We start from the raw sequence: 16,065 nt of genomic DNA, 5'->3' as shown, positions 1-16,065 counted from the left end.
GATGATTCCGAGAGAAGTGATCCCATCAACTTAAAATGGAGCACCATAGTTAAGGTACCTAGAGATTTATATATGCGAATCCCACCCAAAGAACTGCGATTTGTAGTCACACTCACCTGCTGTCCAGCCGAGGCTCTTTTATGGCGCTTTTTTGGTCTTGCAAGTCTGGCTGGATAACACAATGCTGTAGGCCATAGGAACAAAGCTATGAGTAAGAGGAGTTTCACAAGCAACACATTTAAGTGGGATTTTTAAAGTTGCCATCAAAATGCTTACTGCTAGAAAAAGAAACAAGCAGATGACCTGGCCAATCAAAATCTATCTATAGGTAGGTTATTCACAGGTGGGAAATTGGCAGCACATAAAGGAACTGGGCAGGTACTGCACTGGAAATATTGGCCAAGCCTAATGACTCTCCACCTTTCCAGCCTGAAACCAAACAGGGACTGCAGGACTGAACCCTATTTGGTAGTACAGGATGATTTTCTTTATTGTCACTTCCCTGAGCATCTTTTCCAGATTTTTTGCTTATCTTTAATGTGAACAGACACTCAGGGAAATCCCATTCCCGCCCTCATTCATTTTCAACCATTCTTTTCCCCTTCCCATTCCTGTCTAATAATTCAACTTAAGACCCTGACTTACAGTGTTATTTCAGGCCTCTCTGCACCCACTCATAAATACTGCCCCACTCCACATTATCATCACCCTGCCAAGGAATCACATTTCCCTGTTGTGCTGGGAATTAAAAAAAAAGCCACGCAGAAATTGAAATGCAGCTAATAATATGGAATATTGCACAGATGCCATTATGCCATAGACCGCTTCGATGAACTAGACTTTCAAAGTGTTTCTGGGTTATGGACGAAGCGTCTGAGCCATCAGCACGCTCAGGATTATCTTCCCGGGCCCAGGCCAGTGGAACTATTTGAAGAAACACAGAATCATAGAATTGTTTTGCTTGGAAAAGAGCTTTAAGATCATTGAGCCAACCATTAACCTAGCACTGCTAAGTCCACTTCTACGCCATGTCCTCAAGTACCTCATCTACATGTCTTTTAAATACCTCCAGGGACAGTGACTGAACCACTTCCCTGGGCAGCCTGTTCCAATGCTTGGGAACCTTTTCTGGGAAGGAATTTTTCCTAATATCCAATCTAAACCTCCCTTGGCACAACTTGAGACCATTTGCTCTGGTCCTACCATATGTTACGTGGGAGAAGAGACCAACACCCTCCACTCTACAACCTCCTTTCAGGTAGTTGTAGAGAGCGATAAGGTCTCCCCTCAGCCTCCTTTTCTCCAGGCTATGCGCATATTCTTAGACAAAACCATGAGTGCCAACAGAGTGAGGTTCTATAAATGCTACCATATGCTAAAGGCTAATACAACTGCTAAAATTAAAGTGTGCAAATTGATTCTAGCTTGGGGAATGCTATCAAGCTAAACGAAGGCTGGTAAGTTGGAGCAGTGCCACGGAGTCTGCAGTGAGAGAGTCAGTGGTTGGTGAAAGGATCAATCCGCAAGCGGGCTGGGGAAAGCTGCTGCTTTCCACTCCGTTGTGTGTGGGTTACACATTCCTGGCTGTCACCCACCAGCTTTGCCTTACTAGTGTATATGTGTGTACACAGACACACGTGCAGGCATGTGCCCCTTTCTTGTTTCAAACACAGAGGATGTGCAACTGGGCAGAGTTAGGTGAGGAGTTAGCTGATCCCACTGCCCCAAGACCATTGCTGAATGAGCACTTTCCTGGTTGAATTCCTAAACCAAACACAGCCCACCTTCAGGTCCAGCCTTTCCTGGGCAGCCAGTATCAACACACAAGTGGGAAAACATACGAACAGGACAAATCACATACAAGGTACCCACCCACATGGAAACTGAGCAGAAATGGCAGTCTGACCCAACTTGTCTCCTTCTCATTTGCTGCTTTGCTCTCTCCTCTTTCCTGAAGGCCACTGCTCCCACCAGCACGTCCCAGCTCTCTCAGGGAGCCTTCCTCTTGCTGCCTGCCCACCACACAGCCCCGCTCGCTGCCTGCGATTGCACCTGCCTGCTACACTTCTGCTGGCAGCCAGAAATTCCTCCCCGCCCCTCATTTCTGCAGGAGTTGGCCCCTGCCGGCAGCCCCAAGCACCCGGAACCCCCACGCAGAGGAGGAGGACTCGGTGGCAGAGATTAGATAGCCTCTTCCCAGTGCTCCTTCCAGCTCCACTCTCTTTCCCTGCGTCTCCAGCCTCCACCCGCCTGCAAACTCACCTCTGTGCAGAAGAGATTCCCAGGGATGCCAGCTCCAGCTCTGGTGCCTGCATACTGGTTACCCTATGTCGTGTTTCACCTCTCTCTTGCTGATCGCTCTTCACCCAGGTTCCTCTCACGCTGCTGTTTCCTTCCCACTTCACCTCTCAGCCTCGCAATGTAAGCAGGGGAATTCCCACCTAGACGTCATGGGCATAAGACCAGTAACACTATCAGTCCTTTTAAATGTTCCAACCCATAAAAGTCTGGGTTTATGGTAAAAACATACTGTGTAAAAGCCAAGGCTTCTCTTACTTCTCTCTCTGACCTTCACTTTAAAATGACCAGCCGGACATATTTTCCTTCTTATCTCTAGGCATGCAGTTTCCTAATCTGTTTCATCAGTGCTCGGTGTTTGCTATCAGATTATTCAGTCATCACTTACCTGGAGTTCAGACCTGACTCGCCCTTGAGCTATTCCTGTCCAAGAGAGTGAATAGAAAAATCTTTTTGTAGCAGACTTTGGACTCACCACAGAAATAGCACATTATAACAGGAAAATAGAACTGAAAGCAGTGTTTGTAGGCTACACCCACAGAAACTATCATCTTGTGTCTGTGTATATACCTATACACACCAGAGTGTGCATATATACATATGCATAGGCACATACACAGATATATATCTATATGACCGTGTACACATATACCATCACAGAGACATGTGTATAAGCAAATTTCTCCATTTTTCAAATACTCACTCAGTTCATATGCCAATGCGTTTGTACTTCACCACAAAATAATTGCACGTATAAAGTTTAATCAAGATTCATTTAGACTCCGCTGTACTTAAGCCTCAGCAACACAAGCAAAGCAGAGCATGGAACTGTGAAGTTAGAGAAACCCACATCTAACTTTATCTCCTCAGAGACAATTTCAGATTTCCACAAGAATATCTGAAGCACAAGAAACCCAAAACTGTGACTCAAGGCACTCAGGGTAGGACCAGCTATCTTAATACAAACTTCTGTATCTGTCTGCTTATCTGGATTCCAATTGTAATTGGTGAAGAGCAATAGAGCAATTCTAGGAGATAGCTCATACTGAAGTAGAAAGATGAATTGCATCTTATTCGTGTGATTTTCTGCACTGGTTATAGAGGAAGCTAAGTAGAGCTGTAAGGGTGCGTGGCCCAATGATTACTTAAATGATTACTTTGGCCTGTTCAAACAATTGCTGGGGGAAATCCTGTGGGCAAGGCTGCTTGAAGGTAAAGGGGCCCAAGATAGTTGGTTAACTTTCAGGTACTGCTTCCACCAAGCTCAAGATCAGTGCATCCCGACATGCAGAAAGTCAAGGAAGGGAGCCAGGAGACCTGCGTGGTTAAACAGGGAACTGCTGGGCAAACTCAAGTGGAAGAGGAGGGTTTACAAATCATGGAAGGAGGGGCTGGCCACTTGGGAAGAATATAAGGCTGTTGTCAGAGGATGTAGGGAGGCAACTAGGAAAGCTAAGGCCTCCTTAGAGTTAAACCTGGCAAGAGGGGTCAAGGACAACAGAAAGAGCTTCTTCAAATACATGGCAGATAAAACGAACACCAGAGGCAATGTAGGTCCACTGATGAATGGGGTGGGTGCCCTGGTGACAGAAGATACAGAGAAGGCAGAATTACTGAATGCCTTCTTTGTCTTTGTCTACTCTGCCGGAGGCTGTCCTGAGGAGCCCCGTACCCCTGAGGCCCCAGAGGAAGGCAGGGCAATGGAGGAGTTTGCCTCAGTTGATGAGGACTGGGTTAGGAACCAGTTAAGCAATCTGGACATCCATAAATCCATGGGTCCAGATGGGATGCACCTGCGGGTGCTGAGGGAGCTGGCTGAAGTCATTGTTGGACCACTCTCCATCATCTTTGCCAAGTCTTGGGAAACAAGAGAGGTGCCTGAGGACTGGAGGAAAGCAAATGTCACTCCGGTCTTCAAAAAGGGCAAGAAGAAGGACCCAGGCAACTATAGACCTGTCAGCCTCACCTCCATCCCTGGGAAAGTGATGGAACACCTTATCCTTGGTGCCATCTTAAGACATATCAAGGATAAGAGGGTCATCAGGGGCAGTCAACATGGCTTCACTAAGGGGAAGTCATGCTTGACCAACCTCATAGCCTTTTATGAAGACATAACAAGGTGGATTGATGAAGGCAGAGCGTTGGATGTGGTCTACCTTGACTTCAGCAAAGCATTTGACACCGTCTCCCACAGCATCCTCACGGCTAAACTGAAGAAGTGTGGACTGGACGATCGGGTAGTGAGGTGGACCGCAAACTGGCTGAAGGAGAGAAGCCAGAGAGTCATGGTCAATGGGGCGGAGTCTGGTTGGAGGCCTGTATCTAGTGGAGTCCCTCAAGGGTCAGTTCCGGGACCAGTATTATTCAATATATTCATCAATGACTTGGATGAGGGAATTGAGTGTACTATCAGCAAGTTTGCTGATAACACCAAGCTGGGAGGAGTGGCTGACACGCCAGAGGGCTGTGCTGCCATCCAGCGAGATCTGGACAGGCTAGAGAGTTGGGCAGGGAAAAAGTTAATGAAATATAATAAGGGAAAATGTAGAGTCTTGCATCTGGGCAGGAACAACCCCAGGTTCCAGTATAGGTTGGGGAATGACCTATTAGAGAGCAGTGTAGGGGAGAGGGACCTGGGGGTCCTGGTGGACAGCAGGATGACCATGAGCCAGCACTGTGCCCTTGTGGCCAAGAAGGCCAATGGCATCCTGGGGTGTATTAGAAGGGGGGTGGTCGAGAGAGGTTCTGCTTACCCTCTACTCTGCCCTGGTGAGACCTCATCTGGAATATTGTGTCCAGTTCCGGGCCCCTCAGTTCAAGAAGGACAGGGAACTGCTGGAGAGAGTCCAGCACAGGGCCACAAAGATGATAAAGGGAGTGGAGCATCTCCCTTATGGGGAAAGGCTGAGGGAGCTGGGTCTCTTTAGCTTGGAGAAGAGGAGACTGAGGGGTGACCTCATTAATGTTTATAAGTATGTAAAGGGTAGGTGTCACGAGGATGGAGCCAGGCTCTTCTCGGTGACAACCAACGATAGGACAAGGGGTAATGGGTTCAAGCTGGACAAGAGGTTCCACTTAAATTTGAGGAGAAACTTCTTCTCAGTCAGGGTGATGGAACACTGGAACAGGCTGCCCAGGGAGGTTGTGGATTCTCCTTCTCTGGAGACATTCAAAACCTGCCTGGACGCCTTCCTGTGTAACCTCATCTGGGTGTTCCTGCTCCAGCAGGGGGATTGGACTAGATGATCTTTTGAGGTCCGTTCCAATCCCTAACATTCTGTGATTCTGTGTGAAATGTGCTATGCAAAGTACAAGAGCAGAAACAAGAAGTGAGCCAGTCTGCAACACCACCTAGCCCACTCATTAGAAACACAGCCTCATGCCCCACAAATAAAAGGCTTCAGCTGTTTCTGTGGGTAGACAAAAAGGAACATGGTGATAACAATGGAGGGATAAACCAGCATTCACAGGGAGGGAAAACAAAACAAAACACACACAAACAAACAAATGACAACAAACAAAAAAAAAACCATCACCAAACACCACACCACCACACACACCCAAACCCAATTTCTCTGGATTTCACCACAGTCATTGTATAAGGTGCAGGGGTGCTTCCTTCACATTTAATGAGTAAACTCCAATCTGTGCATGGTGGTATGGATTTGGGTGTAACTAGTCAGAATAACAGACTTGTAAATGGAGGTACGTATTCAATACTGTCATTTTTTGTGTTGCACAGCAATGGCAGGGCTTCGGAGGGCATATTTTAATGTAAGTCCTCATTTTTTTTTCAGAATTTAATTTTAATTCCCCTGCTATGCATGATGGCAATGAAAATAAACCAAACAGACACAGGGGAGTACTGAAGCACCTGGCTTTTATTTTCATTTGTAAATTACAATGACATTGTTAGGAACTATTTGGGGATGTGGTAACAGGAATAAAGAGTACAGAAATACCCTACATTCAACTAAATGTATTTAGGAAAGTATATGAAGTCCAATATAGCTTTCAAACATCATAGTTATTGGCAGGGATTCTGAAAGATCAGAGTATCAAATCACTGGAAAGCCTAAAGTAGGTCTTTCTCATTTAGTAAGATCATAATTATTTCTACACAAAACAGAGCCAGTTCTCCTTAGGCAGAAAAATAAGAAAGAAAAAATTCTTAGCAGGAAAAAACAATGACACACAACCTTTGTGAAAATATGCTGAAATGGGGGCTGCTGATGTGTTCTATGACTTCAAGGCTCCTTTCAAGTTTTCCCAAAAGATCTTCTGCTGCTCTTCACCAGGAGGCCACTCCAGGTAGGTCTTTGTGTTCATGATCTTGCGCAGCTTACAGAACCTCTTGGGAATCGCTTCACTCTGGATGGGCTCCAGGAGGACAAGAATCGCTGCATCATTGTTCTCGTCGAAGAGGCGGAAGTGCGAGAAGTCCAGCTCGTATTTGCACCACTCGCTCTGCACAAAGTGCTCGGACAGCACGAAGAGCGTTTTGTGGCTCTTCTCTATGGAGTCAATGATGTTGTCCACAATCCACTTCCCGGGCACAAAGTCCCGCTTATGGAGGCAGAGCCGAAATGGGGGGCAGGCCTGTTCCAGCTCCCGCACCATTATGTTTTCCACCCAGTCAGAGTCATTCTCGCTGTAGGAGACAAAAGCGTCATAGCAGATGTCCTTCGGGGGAGCTCGCTTGGGCTTCCGCTTGGCTTGCAGCCATGCCCAGGTCATCCTCAGGTACCAGACCGCGTGGTACTTGTAGCCGACAGCCACGAGGATGAGGATGACCAGGAACACCAGGACACAGATCAATGACACCACGAGGGACCTGTGGCACTCCATCAGGGAGAGGTGCACAGCTCCAACCTGCATCCCTCTCACTGCCAGGGGAGAGTCACAGACATACTGGTCTGGCCACCCCACCAGCACCTGGGCTATCCTGGCCTCGTGGTGGACGAAGGAGAGGAATTCACAGGAGCAGATGAAGTTGTTGCCACTGGCATCCAGCAGCTCCATTTTCTTGAACGACTCAAACTCTTCCCTGGAGAAACTGTTGAGTTTGTTCCTTCTGATGGACAGGGCCACTAAGTTAGGAACGGGTGCAGCACCAGGCAAGGTCTTCAGCTGGTTTTTGGCGAGGTACAGCTCTTTGAGAAATGGCAGTTGCAGCCCAAACTCCTTCAGGTTGTTCGCGCTAACATCCAAAACCTCCAGGGTTGGGGGAATGCAAGTAGTTAGTTTAGGAATTTGAGTGCTGGAGAGATTCAGATATTTCAGGTTTTTTGGCCATTCACACACATGTGGAATCTCACCAAACTTATTTTGGCTAATGTCAAGATTAATTAGTGTGGGTAGACGACTTACAGAATTTGTTGTCTGTTTCAGAGATTTTAGAGAGTTCTGACTTAAATTTAAAGTTTGCAACGAAGGCCAAGCATCTTTACAGATCGTCTCATCTAAGCGATTATTTACAAGTAAGTTATCATGAAAGTCCACATACACAAGTGATGAAAAATGTTTTGCAATGTTGCATGGTACCATGAAAACTCTAGAGCTTACAATGGTGAGTCTTTTCAGGTTTTTTAATTGTGACTCCAAACCTTCCAGGTCAAAAAACAAGTGAAAATTTGGAATCGTTATATTTATTATTGATACTGTTTCAACAAAACTTTGCCCACTGCTTGCGATTTCTTTAGTATTCCATGCTCCTTTTCCCTCAAGTACACAATCGATTGTCTCTAACTCTTGCAAAGATGTGATTTCTTTCAGTAATACTAGTATTCGGCTTATATATTGATCTGTGAACCAAGCATCTTTAAATGTAAGTTTTCGTATCCTAAAAGGAAGTGTAGAGTTCTGCACTAAGCTTTTTTTTTCAATCTCTAATTTGATTTCTCTCACTTCTAACCAAGTGACAGAGTGCAGAAGGTCTCTGACAATTGCTGAGAATACATCCGTATTTCTTAGGTTTATGATCATGTGATTTATCTTCTTAATTGATTTCAAACTTTCTGGCTCATACTGAACAAGACTGCTACCATCAATCCACAACTTGTCAAGAAGCTCAATGCCCTCAAAGTTCCCTTGCCTTATCGTGGAGAACCATGGGTTGCCCAGGTAGAGAGAGCTCAGGTTCCTCAGGCTGGAAAAGGGAGGACTTTCCCCCAGGTCTCTGTAGGAATTGCCTTGAAGGTGGATGTGCCGGAGTGAAAAAAGGTGCCCAAACCACACAGGGGACAAGCGAGCCAAGCTGTTATTTGATAAGTCCAAGAGCTCCAGTTTCCCAAGGGAGTGAAACGAGTCCTCATCTATTGAGCTGATCTTGTTGGACTGCAGCAGCAGGGTTCTCAGGTTCACAGCCTGCTGCAGATCCTGGGATCGGATGTGCTTTATCTTGTTGTAGGCCAGGTTTAACGTTGTGATTTTGCCTGTGAGCCCTGGGGGGATGAAGTCCAAGCCCATGGAAGAGCAGTTGCAAAGTGGAGTGGCATCACATGAAGGACAAGCCTGCTTCAGCACTTGCTCTTCAGAGAGGTTTCCAGCTAAGACCATGCAGATGGCCCATACTTGCCAGGTGGGTGTAGTTCTTGATTTCTGTTTTGTTTGGTTGGACATTTTGCTGTATAAAACAGAGATGAGAGACGGTAGTGTTGACTTTTAGTTTTGAACAGCAACAGAAAACAATTGAAAACCTGTGCAATTCTATTAGGAAGTTCAGATTAATTTTTTTTATTGTAAGAGTCATCCTGTGACATCTATATATCTTTCCTAATTGGCCTGCAAGTCATCTCTGGAGTACAGCCACATTATATCTCAACAATCATAAAGGAGCATTCTCAATGTCCTTGCCTTCTCATATGCGCATTGGCGATGGCTCTTGCCTCTCACATCTCTCACATTACAGTTCTCCCAGCAACAAAGCTACAGCTGGATGTTTCAGGTGTAAACAGAGGAAGACAATTGGATCATAAATGATCTGGATGAGTGAATTGAGCGTACCCTCAATAAGTCTGCAGACAACACCAAGATGGGCAGGAGTGTTGATCTGCTCAAGGCTCCACAAGGGGATCTGGACAGGCTGGGTTAATGGGCTGAGGCCAATTGTATGAGGTTCAACAAGGCCAAGTGCCAGGTCCTGAGCTTGGGTCACAACAACCCCAGGCAGCGCTACAGGCTCGGGGAAGAGTGGCTGGAAAGCTGCCTGGCAGAGGGGGATCTGGGAGTGTTGATTGACAGCCGGCTTAACATGAGCCAGCAGTGTGCCCAGGTGGCCAAAAAGGCCAAGGGCATCCTGGCTTGTATCAGGAATAGTGTGGCCAGCAGGACTAGGGCAGTAATTGTCCCCCTGTACTACACAGTGTTGAGGTCTCACTTCGCATTGTGTTCAGTTTTGGGCCCCTCACTACAAGAAAGACATTGAGGTGCTGGAGAGAGTTCAGAGGAGGGTGACGAAGCTGGTGAGGGGTCTGGAGCACAAGTCTGATGAGGAGCGGCTGAGGGAACTGGGGCTGTTAAGCCTGGAGAAAAGGAGGCTGAGGGGAGACCTGATCGCTGTCTGCAACCACCTGAAAGGAGGTTGTAGCATGGAGGGCATTGGTCTCTTCTCCCAAGTAAGAAGTAATAGGATGATGGGAAATGGCCTCAAGTTACGCCGGGGGAGGCTTAGATTGGATATTAGGAAAAAATTATTCACCAAAAGGGTTATCAAGCATTGAAACAGGCTGCCCAGAGAAGTGGCATGTAGATGTGGCACTTAGAGACATGGTTTAGTGATAGACCTGTCGGTGTTAGGTTAACAATAAGACTCAATGATCTTAAAGGACTTTTCAAACCTAAATGACTCTATGACTCTAAATGCTCACAGCCTTCACAGCCTTAGCCCATCCATCTAGTATGGCTTCCCATGAGGCAGAAGCCCAAACAGAGCGTGTCCTCCCTCTTGCCCGTTCAGGTGGGTTGTGGCTTCTGACACTGCAAACTTTCCCAGAAGAGATTTTGAGGTCCTCTGCATGGATTCTTACCAGCCTCAAGGCTTCTAAAAAGCAGAACTCTAAGTCCCCTGGCACACCCTTTTATACAGTGTGTAAACAATTTACGTTCTTTACTGGAAAGGCAGAACAAGTTGATATGCAACCAAACAAGTCTATCATCCTTTTCTGTAAATCGGCACTGATAGTAGATAGGAATTAGATATTACCATCAGCCTATAAACCGTGGATTTTAATCTGATTTTAATACACAGAAGGGCTATGTTTCCTGCCGTGGGTGCCAAGGAACATTTTGCCGTTGGCTAGATCAGGAAGTAAGTCACTTATCAAAGCTCACAAGCTGCTGTCAACAGCTCCAGTACTGCAGACAAACAGCATTCCCAAATCCTGAATACACCGAGATTAAATACTTACCTTGTGCACTGCATGCTGTGTTTCAGTCTCCTCAGGTGCTGATGGTGTACTCTGGGATCCAAGTGGTCACCTCATACCTGAAAGAACGACACAAGCTGGAAACCCCTTGGCAGGTCTGATGCAATGACAGTCCTGGAGTGAGAAAATATTTCAGCTTGTGCTCCTCAAATAAAACTTTATGTTTACAGTTTCCCAGTGTCCTCTAACTACTCATCCAGTGAAGCATACCAGTTTGCATGGCTTTTCTTTCATGTCTGCTCCGCTAGAGAAACCATGGCTTCTGAAGAGTTCAGCGTTGTCTAGCACACATGACACGCTCTTCAAACTCACATTTCAGCCACGTGTGTTGCTGCTGCTGACCAGGGACACAAAAATGAGCATAGATTGAGTTTGCACTTGCTTCTTTGCAAGCTGAAAGCAGATCTCTTTTCTCTTGTCAGTCATCGCCCATCACTGGAAAGGCTTATGCAACCATTTTGCGTAAGTCATTCTTTCACAATTACTTCCTCCAGCATCAGTTGCAGAAATAATTCCTAAGCAGAACTGTATTCACCTCCCCGTGTCTCTGCTTTTGATACTTATTATTTGGTATGCTTTGGGAGGGTGTTAACTGCACTGAGCAACAAAACATCCCAGCACAGCCAAGTTATTTTGTTGTGTAGGTTCTGTAAAATGTTATCAATGTATAGATTGAGATATATATTATATTGATATAAATGTTGGAGTCAAATTGTTTAGTCAAACAGAGTACTAGAGAAACACTCTCTATCATTTCATTTCCTAGGACATCACAGTCATACATTATCAACAAACAGAAAACGCATAAGAATGGGAATAATATTCTACTTCAAACAGAAGACATAGTTTGAAAGAAAGTATTCCTCTGTAAGCATCCAAGGCAATTTTGAGAGGAGGGGTTTGATGATAGTTATTTTAGCCTGACTGAATGGAAACACACAGCTGGTCAAATGGTCAAGTATGCTACATGCATAAAGGGGTTGGGGGGTCTTCCTACCGGCTCTGAAAGGGAAAACCATTAATTTCAAACACCAAACCTTCCTGCTTCAGTTCCTGAATTTTTTCTGTGCACAAAAATTGTCGTGGTCTGATGCTTACTTGCACCAAGATGCATCTGCCTGGGAGCAGACAGACAGACAGACTGATTCCTGCCAGCTGCTTGGCCATGTATCAGAGGGTCCATGGTGGCATCTGTGTGCTTAAGGGTGGCAAAGCCCAGGCAGAAGCCTGACTGCATCTCATAATAATCTTCAGTCCCACTACCTTAAAATTAGCATTGCACATTTGGTTGAGAACTCGACGCTCTCCAAAAAAGGGAACCAAAAGACTGAGATACCCTTGTATTTTCTGTCTGTTACAGGGGATAGATGGTAAGCCTAACAACATTTTTAATGCAGTTTTACTGAGAGGGTGTGGGGAATAGAGGTGGAGCAGGCTGTGAGTCACAGCAGAGGAGGGAAAAGGAGTTTTAGTGAAGGGATGTCATCAACTTCCCAAAAGCTGCCTCTTCCTTCTCGTACCTCTCAGCTGGAACGCTTCTAGTTCTTAAAAAAAGAGAAGACCTTCAGATTTCAAAATGTTTTAAAATGTTAGTTCTAGGTTTGAGGTAACTCATTCCTACATCTTTTTGTCATCAAAATTGCAATTCCTTGATAAAATTTGTTAAATTTGTGAAGAGCTTTGAAGAAGATCACATATAAGGCCATGTACTTCATTGAATGTATAGCGGGCACACTTTTTTGTGTGTTACAGCTTCATCAATGTAGGTGCTATTTTTTCAGAAGCACTGACTTTCTCCTAACATCCAGGCTCAGCCCACTCTCATTACGCTTCTAAACTGGGCTGGGTTTCTGATTTCTCTCAGAAAGAGAAGACCAGAGCGACCCTACCCACCTTCCCATGCTGCAGTTCACAAACCAAGCGGTTCAGCTCAGCAAGCTGCTGAAAAAAACAAGAAATCAGGGTGGGACTTCTGCTTGATTCCATCAGTAGGGAAAAAAGTCTACAAGCAGCACAACTTCTCTCTCTCTCATTCCAGGTCAATATGTCAGGATTTATCAGGTTATCCAGAGTCAGGAAGGCCTGAGGATGCTCAAGGTGGCCAGAAGTGCCCTCCGCAGGCTGCCCCACACACAGAGGTGAGGTACCAGCCAGCTGCCTCCCAGCACATCAGCTTCCAAACTGAGCTGCAGCCTGGACTCAAAACAAGTTTTGAAATCAAAGAGTCTAGAGTAGGAGAAAACTGCTGTCTTTTAAGGTGAGAATACCTTTAATTTGCTTTTTCTCCAGAGTAACTGCATGTTTAGCACTGAACAAAGTTGCACCTTGTGGGTGCTTTCTCTCCTCCAAGTTCAAGCTACACTTATCCTTCCTCTTTTATAGTGTTTTAAAAAGGCACTTACCTCCACCTGTGCTGGTTGGTACATTACTTTTTTTCCCAGCAGAAGGGCATAGGTCCACAGCAAGCTTGTGCTTTTGTAATTACAGATGTTCCCATCAGAGGCACCATACAAGCAGATAGATAGGGCTGAAATAGAGCTGTGGTCGCCCTTTTTGATGCTCTCTTGCTTTAAACGGTACTGTTTATCTGACAGCAGCACAAGCAGCACACATTTTCCTCAGCCAGCTCTTCCTTGACCCCCAGCCACAGCCTGCTCAGCACACCTGCCTCCCACGGCTCAGTGCCAGGTGTGATAGGAGCCTCTGTTAGATGGGTGTTGACCAAAATAGATGTAGAAACAGAAATATATTTATGTGGGACAGAAGCCCACAGGAAGGGACTTGCTGATCAAAAACCATGAACCAAGTGGCAACACTAGTCTTCAGTCAGTCTGCCATCAGAGTTACTGCACAGTTATACCCCCACTGCCTACTCTTTCTGCATCTGGGGGACATGGCTTCAGGCTCAGGCTCCAGTTGCTAAAACCCAGCAGCCCTCTTCTCTCTGCCAGCCAGAGGTATCGACTCCTCCATCTCCTGCAGCATCTGGGTACGTCACGCTCTTTAAAGCACTTCCCTTCCCTGTCTCATATGAGAGCATCCTGCAGCCCATCCCCTTCCTTCCTCTCTTTCCCGTGTCAGCATCCATGCTCAGAGCTGCTCTTTGCTTTTCCACTGAGAAAGGACAAGTGAGCAGTGCAGGAGGGGCCCAGCCCAGGTGACACTCTGTCCCAAACCTCTGCCTTGAAGAAAAGGTAGAAGCAGTAGAAGAGGGAGCAGGGTCATAAATCTGCCGGCTGGCTCGTGATATGAGCAGAAACACCTTCCAAATCTTTGCAAGTCGTGCAAAACTGCTTCCTGAGACTTACCCCTGGTAACTAGGATGTGTCAGCGCATCAGCTGGGCTGAGCCCGGGGGTCTCTTCTCCTACCCCCACCCTGGAAAAGGCTGGCAAGGAAAAGTGGTCAGATCTGTGCTCGCAGTCTTTGGAGCAGGAGGTATAATACTCGTGCAGTTGAAAGCAGAATGGCCTTCATGGTCCCGGAAGCAGAGCCTTGGCATACACTGCTGGTGCCTGTACTTTAATCCGACTTGCAGGGCTTCAGGTATCCATCTTCAGACTACAACAAAAAGGAACATTACAATGAAAAATAAACAATTTTAACTTGTCCTCCTCTGTATCAGGCCAGCAGCTGCCAGCAGCTCAATCCCCTGGGTAGATCTTCAGACTGAAAGTTTAAATGCAGAGGAGCAAATTCCCCTTATTTTTCTTCTGGGCTATCCTCACCCTGCGATTGTGGCAGAGCGTGATAATGCTGTGTAAATGGTTACTCATTCAAAAGCCAGCCTTTGGGACTGCCTCTGCCAAGGAAGTATAATAAAATAAATAATAGATTTTTCAAATGGGATCAATACCAACGGGTATTTTTTCATCATATCCTTTCCGGAAGCATTCAATCAGAATAAAACGACGCTGATTTGCTGCCTCAACAGAGGAACAGCTAGCAGGGAAGTCTGCATGCTAAGATGCCAAAGCTTATTCTAATAATATGGAAAGTTTTGTTTTTCTAGAATGGTTGCATGAGCATGACTCAACAGGAGAAAATCCCTAATTTCTCCCAAAATAATCCTGAAGAGTTCTTGAGTCACAAGAAAACTGCATCAACAGAAAGCAGCATGCATGCGAGGCAAAGCTGGACAACACAGTTCCTTTCCTACTTTGCACTGTTTCAGGTGGGGTGAAAACAATGTTTTTCTGAGAAGAGTGTTAGGATTTTCCATTATTACACAGCTATAAACCAGCAAATGCTATAGCAACTTTTGGCACCCTTTTCCGAAGACCAGTATAGCAAACGCGCAAAACCCCGCTAACGGCATCACACGAATTTGTTACTCCAAAATGAGAACTTGGAGACAACTCATGCAGAACAGGTTTCCCCCCCACCTAGCCATCACTGCTTGCTCCCTGGACCTGTGTGGGGCTGGACACCAGTCAAGCACGCTGACGGGTAGCTCAGCCGCACATGGACGCTGGACACGCAGCAGGATCAAAGGCATCTATCTGTGCACGAGCGTGTCTGCTACGGGACTTCCTGGCATGGCGTGGGGAGTAAGGCAAAACGTAAAACAAATGCCAACAACTACGGAACCTCCCTCGGCACATGTGGGGGAAAGGTCTGTCTAGAATTACATTTGGTTGAGCATAACCTCCTCTGAGCGCCACCCAGGGCTTCCTGCATCCCTGCGGATGGGTTCTAGCTCCCAGAGAAGATGCAGAGATGGGAACTGCACGTGGAGGCAGGTGCCCAAGACCCATAAAAAGGCTGCTCAGAGCAGACTTGAGCTCGGCTTTTCTTACAGGCTAGCTTGGCTGTATCAGCCCTTAGGTTTCCCATATTCATGACCCTGGGTCTCCACAGGTGCTCCCACATGGAGGTTAAACAGTCTGTAGTAATAGGATCCTGAAACACAAATATCATGGTACTGGGACCTTGGAGCTCAGCCTAAATGTGCCTCTCATGACCTGAGCAAACTGGCTCCCAGCCTGCTGCTGCTAAGGATCCATTCCCTATAACAGACTTAATCCGAAAATCACATTTTCTTTTAATATATTTTTTGCAAATTTCATACTGTTAATTGGTTCAGTATTGCCAATGTACAAAGCTACTTCTTCAATTTTTTTAGACATCCTCAGGAAATACCCCTGGGAAGCTTCCCAAAGTACCATTTGCTTAGTATTTCGAAGGACGACTTTGTTTACTCTCCATATATCACACTCTTGTTGTGTCAATCAGCTTGCTTTGCTGTATCCCAAACTATATGACAGAAGTAATCTGTCCTGGGCTGTCCAGAGAGGTATTTGTAGACATAAAACACATTTCCAGTTTTGAAGAAAATGAGG

At 46.0% G+C, this 16,065-nt stretch overlaps 1 protein-coding gene across 1 annotated transcript; it reads right to left on the bottom strand.

The window, feature by feature from the left end:
- Positions 1–6,220: 6,220 nt before the first annotated feature.
- LOC135988089 (toll-like receptor 2 type-1) lies at positions 6,221–10,957 on the bottom strand. Its single transcript, XM_065633710.1, has 2 exons — positions 10,707–10,957; positions 6,221–8,923 (listed from the first exon to the last, which is right to left on the bottom strand). The coding sequence occupies exons 1-2, from the start codon at positions 10,718–10,720 to the stop codon at positions 6,538–6,540; spliced, it is 2,400 nt and encodes a 799-aa protein (XP_065489782.1). The 5' UTR covers positions 10,721–10,957; the 3' UTR covers positions 6,221–6,537.
- Between the last annotated feature and the right edge of the window lie 5,108 nt (positions 10,958–16,065).

The sequence above is a fragment of the Caloenas nicobarica genome, chromosome 4, assembly GCF_036013445.1.
Source record: "Caloenas nicobarica isolate bCalNic1 chromosome 4, bCalNic1.hap1, whole genome shotgun sequence".
Classification (NCBI taxonomy): Eukaryota; Metazoa; Chordata; class Aves; order Columbiformes; family Columbidae; genus Caloenas; species Caloenas nicobarica.
The sequence above is the reverse complement of the archived record's forward strand: the minus strand, read 5'-3'. Positions and strand labels throughout refer to the sequence as shown.